The sequence below is a fragment of the Eutrigla gurnardus genome (assembly GCF_963514095.1).
Source record: "Eutrigla gurnardus genome assembly, chromosome: 1".
NCBI lineage: Eukaryota > Metazoa > Chordata > Actinopteri > Perciformes > Triglidae > Eutrigla > Eutrigla gurnardus.
In genome coordinates this window covers 33550977-33560086 of record NC_139915.1, presented here as the reverse complement: position 1 = coordinate 33560086, position 9110 = coordinate 33550977, and the positions used below count along the sequence as shown (strand labels likewise).

The 9110-nt window shown below is 42.9% G+C and overlaps 1 protein-coding gene across 1 annotated transcript; it reads right to left on the bottom strand.

Annotated features, from left to right (window-relative positions):
* Positions 1–3903: 3903 nt before the first annotated feature.
* LOC311014471 (macrophage mannose receptor 1-like) lies at positions 3904–8861 on the bottom strand. The gene is made up of 3 exons (XM_084011093.1): positions 8475–8861; positions 6716–7017; positions 3904–4757 (listed from the first exon to the last, which is right to left on the bottom strand). Exons 1-3 carry the CDS (start codon positions 8749–8751, stop codon positions 4572–4574), a joined length of 765 nt encoding a protein of 254 aa, XP_083867219.1. The 5' UTR covers positions 8752–8861; the 3' UTR covers positions 3904–4571.
* Positions 8862–9110: the final 249 nt, after the last annotated feature.

The following is a 9110-nucleotide window of genomic DNA, read 5'->3' as shown; positions in this document are numbered from 1 at the left end:
ATGACTCTCAGCTTCATCTCCTCCGCTGGGGTTTTCTAAAGAAGCAAAAATACAATCTGCAGCTATCATAATAACCACTGGTGGATATCTGACTTCAACATGTCAAAATGACTTGGATTGTTCCGTTTTCTGTTAATAATAAATAAAAACCAGGAAGTGTCTCATCAATAAATAACTGGATGCAACGTTTACAAAGTTAACTTAAGGTCGTGTGTTTAAATTCATTTCTGTGTTTTCAGGTGATCGGATTAGACATTTGCATTCATTAATTAATTTAATTAAAAATAATGATAATCCAATGACTAATCTTGCACCCTGTTTATTAATGTTAAGTTGCTAAATCTGGAACAAAGGTCTCTGGTCTTCGTGTGTTTTTAGGAATTCTCATCTGCAACGACTAAATGTAATAAACTGAATTCTAAAGTAATTTAAACGGTATTTCTGACGTTGAAGATGGACAGGAACTATAAAAACGTTTCTATCTCTTCATGATGGAAATGAAACCGGAATGAAAATGAAATCATGAAGTGAAGCTCTGTGTCCTAACTTTGGTTGTGATACGACACTATGAATAAAATGTAATTTAATCAATCTAATTGAATTAAGCGGCTCAGATATGAGCGGTGGAATGTTTTACTGGATTATCTGGTTACAGTTCAGCAGGTTATGAATAAGACATGAGGCCCCCAGAACGGGATCAGCTGCTGGAGGTGGTGGCGAGACCTGGTCCAGATCCAGGTAGTCCAGATCCAGGTAGTCCTGGAGCCGGGGGGCTGCTGGCTCCTTTCATTGGCCTTCAGACGCTCCGATACCAGACTCGGCTCTCGGCTTCTGAACACAAAGACAGAAGTGGAAAAAAAAAAAAAACTCTCCGACACACACAGATGTGCATTAGGTCACACAGGCATGTCCAGCCAACACACACACACACACACACACACACACACACACACACACACACACACACACACACACACACACACACACACACACAGTCCCCCCCCCCCAGAAAAAATCCTGCGGGAGCTTGAAACGCTCACAAACACTCCACAAAACAGTCGCCACGGCAACACTCCCACAGCACTTTACACAGTCTGACTGAAGCTCAGCGTGAGGCCGACGGTGACAGAGTCCCAACACTGGAAACAGTGTGAGAGAGACAGAGAGAGAGGAGAGTGTTGACATTATGGTCAGCAGCAGGAATATTGACAGCATGTTATAGATTTTTAAGTGTTTGAGGATAAAATATTCCAATATTAACCCAGAAATAATTGACTGTAAAAAGCATGTTTCTGACACACAATGGTGGCATTTGTTACAGTTGGTAATAACTTTGCTACGGTAGCCCCCCCCCCCGACCTCGGATCCACTGCTGGCCTCCGGTCCGAGGTGGTGACGCTGTTTAACAAGTCGAACCAGGAAACCCAAGCAAACCCACTTCCAGGTCCAGATGAATCAGACAGTGGGTGCAGTCGAATAGTCTTTTTTGCTTAGGAAGGTTCCTAACTGAAGAAGTGACCCGGAAGTAAACAAGTGGCCGCCATGATAAGAGCTGTTCGAATTCTCTAAATGCAAAGGAAAGGAGCTCCAATGCTTCCTTTCAGAGCTCCTTTAGCATAGGATGCAACGGACCTTCCTATGCGATAGGAAAGGAGATTACACCGACCCACAATTCTTTGCGAGAGCAACATTTAAAGTGCCCACACCTCGGACGTTCATGAAAACAAACGATATGTGCATTTACATATTTAACAATGACTTTCATGCAGACAGAGTAATTGGAATAGTGTTGATAAATGTGTGGACAGTGATAATAATTGAATGTTTTTTTTTTTTATTTCAATCATGTTACAATGTTTGACAAAAACGAAACTAAAACCACAAATGAAACGTAAATAAAGCAACGGTCAAACAGGAAGGAGGAGCTGCTGGAACTGAAGCCGGTCAGTGAACCAGCTGTTTATAAAACCAACATGGGGAGAAGTGGACGACGCGCTTTTTGTAGTCCATTATTGTAGTTTATCCAGCGCAGACGCACGTCAATCGCCGGCGCCGATCATCAGCTGTCACTCATCAGCGGCCGCGTTATAATGACGTAGTTTAGTGAAAGTCCGGTCGGATTTTCTGAGCACCGCGGTCGACTATTCCTAAGTCCTTTTGAGTTCTCCTATCGCCTTTCCTTAACCCCGTGACGTTTTCCCCAGAGGTCAAGGAATAGGAGATAGGAATAGGAATTAGGACCTTATTTTTTGACTATTCGACTGCACCCAGTCAGTGAAGTCCAGCAGAGGGATAAAACTCTACAGGTCATAGGTCAACGTCAGGTTTCTGGAGACATCTGGAGGATCTGCCGGTCCTCGTACGTCGTGTTCGTGGGTTTCTTTACCTGCTAAGGTGAAAAATGTGCCCGTTTATTAAATTCACTATTAGATGAGGAAACACGACTTCTAATGTGTGTAGTGGGGGATTCTGAAATGTAATGATGTCAGAGGGGGAGAAGTTAAACGTGTGGGCTGGATATATATCGACCCACACGGAGAATAATGAATATTCATATCTGCTCTCCGTGAGGTCACATGGTTGACTATTGTCTGAATCTGCCGACAACAAACCAAACTCACTGACATCAACGTTCCCCAAAGGTCAAGGAGGGAATGAGTCAGCTCGTTCTCATCTCTCTGCCCGACATCTACAAATACTACAGCCAACTGATTTTTATGTTTCTCCCTCTCATTGTGTTTATTACCTCACAGTTAAGACATCTTTTTATTTGTGGAAAACAATTAAATCATCTAAAATAAGATGATCATGAATCAGAAGCTCTCCCTGCAGAAATACAGAATAAATAGACAATTATAAATATAGTTTTGTTAGTTTTTAAATCAAGCTCTATATCCCAATAATGACCAGCTGATTACGACAAGAGAAAGCTCTTGTTTGTTGAAACAAATAAAAATTAAATGATTATCTGGAAGGAATTAGAAGGGAGACGACGGACATCGTAGTTAACGTGATTAGGACTTTTCTTTCCCTCCGCAGCTAATCCTTCTGGGTTTTAATGAAGCTCTCCGGTCACGAATGTTTCTCCGATGAGTCACGAGGAGCCCGAGAGCCTTAAAAGTAGAATACGTGAAGAAACCAACGCATCGGACTGTTGATAGTAAACGGTATCTTCTCTTCAAAGATTTGGTTGTAATGTTAGTACATCGAAGCATCCAGTAGCACAAAGAACACATAGAGAGATTATTTTTGACTTATAGTTACCATAAAGAGCTAAATAATTAAAATCAAAAACTACGGCTACATTATTGAAAAATGAAATGAAACAAAAAGTGATTTTTTTATTTTTTTAATTATTTTTTTTGGTTGAACCAACTACATTTTGAAAGAAAATTATTTAGGATTTTAGTAATTAATGACACATGAAGAGACTGAATTAATTTCACCGTGTTGAGAAGTTTCAGAAAGTTTATCATGAAGTTATTTTCTAATGCGGCGTTCACTCGAAACACAAAACTTAATTTTATATACAAAGTTAATCTGAGTAGAAACCAGAGACTGTCTGTGGTCCCCCAGAGGTCTAGATAGTAGACCACATTAGTCCAGAGACCAGACCAGACTATGTGGAGAAACCAGAGACTGTCTGTGGTCCCCCAGAGGTCTAGATAGTAGACCACATTAGTCCAGAGACCAGACCAGACTATGTTGAGAAACCAGAGACTGTCTGTGGTCCCCCAGAGGTCTAGATAGTAGCTCACATTAGTCAAGAGACCAGACCAGACTATTTGGAGGAACCAGAGACTGTCTGTGGTCCACCAGAGGTCTAGATAGTAGCTCACATTAGTCCAGAGACCAGACCAGACTATTTGGAGGAACCAGAGACTGTCTGTGGTCCACCAGAGGTCTAGATAGTAGCCCACATTAGTCCAGAGACCAGACCAGACTATGTGGAGGAACCAGAGACTGTCTGTGGTCCAAACAACAAGGTCTCTGCTGTATTTATGTCTAGATGACCTTATTTGGAGTGTTGATGGAGCAGCTACAATGTTAGCGTAGCCTAGCACCATCAACCAGACTCCATTCAGAAAACCAGCGTTTTAACAGTAGTTATCTTGTGGTCTTGCAGACAGACCTAACGAAGCATGACTCAGCACTTTTTACTGATCACCATCATGATGGAGTTATTTCAGCATCCTTTTCATCTGGTTATTGATATTAAATCACAGCTGATTGGTTTATTTTGGGTTCATCCAGCTGTGGTGAACCAGCAGACGTGTCTTGCTAGATCCAGTGAATCCAGCACCTCTGGATGATGTCATCAATCTGGGACTTTAAAACATTTACAAGGCAGCAATGATGGATGAAAAGTTGGCGTCTACATGAAGGTAAGCCCCGCCTCCTCTCCGGAACATCTAGCGAATAAACACAAATTATGCCGCGGACAAATCTTGAAAATTTGAGTTTTGCGTGAACACAGCATTAGTATGAAAGGTAATTATTGACTCTACACAGTAAGAAGATCAACATGAACACAGAAACTTCTGCTGGTGACCATCCCGATGATGTCATCACTAGCTGTAACACAGGAAGTTCCTCCTCCAGGAGCAGTCTGCGGGCTCCACGCTGCCCGTGTCGTTCTTGGACAGGACGCCGCAGTGCCGCCCGAGGGCGGGGCAGAGGGGCAGGTCGGGGTACGACAAGCTGGCCCCGTTGATCCACATCCAATCCCCGGCCAGGAACCGGAGACCCGTCCACACCTGAGGGGAGGAAACCACCAATGAACCCCCGCCACACGGGGCGCCGTCGTCGTCATCACAAAAAAACCTATAAAACTGTTGACGGCAATCCTCGCTTTGTGCTGCTCATTTTCAAATCGTTAAGGTTTAATATTCGTACATTCCGAGATGTTTTTACGTGCGTGATGTCATCTCGTTGTGAAGTTTATGGGCCGGTGAGCGCCGGGTAAGAGAGAGGGATGCTAATGAGCAGATGTTGCAGGACGCACAGAAGCAAAGCAGAGGAACGGTTTCAAACCGAGAGGTCGGGAATCTCAGCGCTCAACGCCTCCATGAGAAGCTCAGGATTTAGAAACAAAAAAAGACAGCAGCAGGCGGGTAGTGATGATGAAGGTGAGACATCAGACATTCATTACTTCATCTTTTTTTAGATTTATTTATGTGGAATGTCAAAATTATAAGCAAATTCATTCTTGAGTTATGGCCAAAATACGCATTGCTAGGTATCTCGGGATGGGACGATAGAGGATTTTATCGTGAATCGCGATAAAAAAAACACTCACAATAAATCCATCAACAAGATAATCGTGAATATGCGACTTAAAAAAGCCGTGTAGTTCACCATCATGGTGGACGAGATACAAAAATACATTTATAACATGTAGTACTACTTATTAACAACCTTATCTTATAGAAGATTATTTGATCATTTTTGATCGGGATCAAAGTGAAAAAAAGTTCATATTGTCCCGGTGACCTTTGACCACCAGCATTCATGCTTCATTTGGATGTTTAACATGAAATTTTCAGAAAAATGTTAACACAAGAAAAAAAAAATTGCGTCAATGTCAGAACCAGGGAAGTTTAAATGCCGATATCTATTTGTTATTTTTGAGTGTTTTCAAAAATGTCTACAATTTAATAATCTGTACGTTTAAAGGCTGTTTTCTCTAAATGAGTTTGTTCTCAGACCAGGCCCGGTTCCAGAACAGAATGCCTTGGGGTGCATCTGAGATTACAGAGGGTGCACCAGTACTATACTAAAACCAGCTACCCAGCTTCAGTTCAGACTTCGCTTTTATACACACAGGCCTCTCTACCATAGACAAGCACTTCTGCGTAGTTCTACTGACATGTTGGGACACCGTGCGCGCCATAGATATACTAAGGGTGCGCGCATTTTGCACACGACACACGACGCGGCCGGCCACCGGCCGCCGAAGGCTATCACAGCAGCGCTGATATAGAGCGACAACATTGCGACCTCGAGCGTGATATTACTTTATACAACAGTTATATTTCGTAAAATGTACTGTTAATAATAATAATAATTGACAATAGATTGTGATTTGTTTGTTTATTTAATCATATAAACGGATGAAATTGCTTCCGCCAACAAAAATAGATCCCCACTGAGCGGACTGTTGCCAAGCAACATATAAACAAAACACCATACATAAATGCGGAGTGATTTTGACAGTTTTGTGAACAGTCAGAGTGATGTTGGAAGCTCATATCTCAATGGTATTTAATGGAAATTGTCACAAGTTTAACTACAATTTGTTTTGTGAGCAAGTATTTTATTATTTTTATCATATTTCTAAAAATGAAAATCTTTTTTTTTTTTTTTAATTGAGGGTGCAAACTATTTTTTTGGGGGGTGCAATGCATGCTTATGCACCCCCGTAGAACCGGGCCTGTCTCAGACTCTGAAGCAGAAATCTTCACTTTACACTTTCATTCCTTTCATCGTTCTGAAGGCCTTCCTCCATCATTCACAGCCTGGTTTACACAACATTTTTTATTGATTTTTTAAATATCCAAAATTTCCTCTGTAAAAATAATTCTGAACCTTAAATCCAACGCTCAGATTTATTTCCTGAAAATCATGCAAATGATCATGTATTGAATAATTAAAGAGAATACGTCATTTGCATGTAAACATTTCTGAAATGCCCTTTTAGTGCGTGTGAACCCACCTGCTCGGTGTCGGCCTCCATGACCCGGTCCATCACGTACTCGTGGTCTTGGCCCGGTTGCACGCTGAGCAGCTCGTGTTGGAGGCCCCGGCAGTGCTCCAGAGCCTCCTCCCACGTCTTGTTCTCCTTCACCAGGACCAGGTTGTCCCGGTAGCAGACGACGGGGAACCGGGACGAGCAGTCTTGGGTGGCCATCGTTTTGTGGGTGGAGGAGATGGTGACACAGTCTCCGTTGGCTCTCGGCTCACCCGACGCCCATTTTCGGTACTTCGACGAGCCGCTGCTCCACTTCCACGATCCGGCTGCAGAGAAAGAAAAAAAGATTTGGAAACTTGACTGCATTCAGTCGTGGTCGGTAACAACTTGAAATCAAGTCCAAGTCAAAACCCAGACCATGTGCAACAGGAGTCCAGAGAAAATGGAGTTCTGTTCATGAGAATTGGCAACAGTCTTTCTAATGCTAATATGGTGATTAAGGAGTTAACGTCCAACAAGACACGAGACCAAGACCATTCAGAGTCCAACAAGACACGAGACCAAGACCATTCAGAGTCCAACAAGAGACGAGACCAAGACCATTCAGAGTCCAACAAGACACGAGACCATTCAGAGTCCAACAAGAGACGAGACCAAGACCATTCAGAGTCCAACAAGACACAAGACCAAGACCATTCAGAGTCCAACAAGACACGAGACCAAGACCATTCAGAGTCCAACAAGACACAAGACCAAGACCATTCAGAGTCCAACAAGACACGAGACCAAGACCATTCAGAGTCCAACAAGACACAAGACCAAGACCAAAGCAAGACTCTGGAGACTAGGGTTGTAAACGATAAACCGATGCGACCGGGTATTCGGTTCAACAAGTGAGAGATACGGCTGCATCGGTAGCAGCCTCCTCAATCGATACGAATTATCAATGAATTCCTAGATGAATCGGTTACAGAGTCATGGATCGGGTATCGCGAGACTTTGAAGCGGTCGGCGGCATCATATCTATGGGCGGCATTACACCAGCGTCTCTAAAACAACGCGAGAGCTGAAGCTGCCCGTGAAACGCCGTAGCTGGCTAGCTGGTATGAGTTATAAACAAGGGACAACACGGAACATGGAGGAGGTGGAGGTGGAGAGGCGGGCGCAGCACAGGTAGGCGGCTGCGACGCTGCCGTGTGACCGCAGGCACTCCACGACCGCACGTGAGAGACGGACGGCTTTGAATGTCAATCGCTTGTGTCTCAACTTGCGCCACAAGAGGCGGCCGCAGCACAGGTAGCGTCCACGACACTGTCCTGTGACCGCCATCCAACCATTCAGACCGACTTTTTTTTGGTCCATGTCTAAAAATAAATACATTGACGTGATTTTGTTGTTCTGTTTTTTTTTTTTTTTTTGCCAGTGCCATACAGCCACAATGTTTGGGGATATGTGGTATTTTACATATTTGAAAAGAAACTATTGTACTGTCACTTTCATAGAATCGGCTTCTTTATTTAATAAAATATCTACAACAAATATTAACTGTAGAATCGAATCGTATCGTTCTTACACTGTATGGAATCGATTCGAATCGAACTGTAATAAAAGGATGTCGTTTTTGAATCGAATCGTAACCTGTGTATCTAGATGCATATCGAACCGTTTATCACAGAGAGATGTGCAACCCTACTGGAGACCCGACAAATGACAAATGGATGAGGTTTTTTTTGGACTGAATGCCTAAGAGTTGTTCAAAAAACATGTTGCAATTGTGTTTTACCCTCTCTGTGGAGTCCAATCCAGACCGGGAAGTCCTGCGGGCCCATCCCTGTGTACAGGTGGCTTTTGGTTATGAAAGTTGCCAGATCATCAAAGGTGTTCCTGCAGTACTGCTGGGCTTCGGACCAGGTCTTCGACTGAGGTATAAAATTGTACTCGTAGTGCTTGGGGTGTTTCTTGTGGCAATAAAAGAAATAATGTCCATCACAACTGGTGCCATAAAACCTTTGAACAGAAATATGAAGAGCAAAATTATGAAGAGGAAAAATTTGATGCATAAATCCAATGTGCAAGAAAACACATTTCACGGTGTTTAAGCTAGACTTCCTTCGTCACGTTGGGACCACACCGTTGTTTTTGGTTCACTAAGTTACTACCAATAACAGATTTGCACCACTGCTGACAATAGTCCAAATCAGTTTGGACACCCGTTACTACCCTTCCTCTACGGTGGCCAGGAAGGCTCAATGTGGCTCAAAACACATCCGCAGCAGTAAGAAACAATGGAAATACAGAAAAACACAAGCAAACAGTGAAATACTGCTGAAGGCCTGTAACTTGTAAACTATCTCAATGTCGCAATTTAAAGGACAATAAAAATAGTCAAAAACATTTTTTCTTTACTTTTTTCGACATA

Coding starts and splice junctions, on each gene's coding strand:
- LOC311014471 (XM_084011093.1), bottom strand. CDS start 8,751: ATGCATCAAATTTTTCCTCTTCATAATTTTGCTCTTCATATTTCTGTT. Junction 7,018..8,474: donor GATTGGACTCCACAGAGAGG/GTAAAACACAAT, acceptor CTTTCTCTGCAG/CCGGATCGTGGAAGTGGAGC. Junction 4,758..6,715: donor TGGAGGCCGACACCGAGCAG/GTGGGTTCACAC, acceptor TCCTCCCCTCAG/GTGTGGACGGGTCTCCGGTT.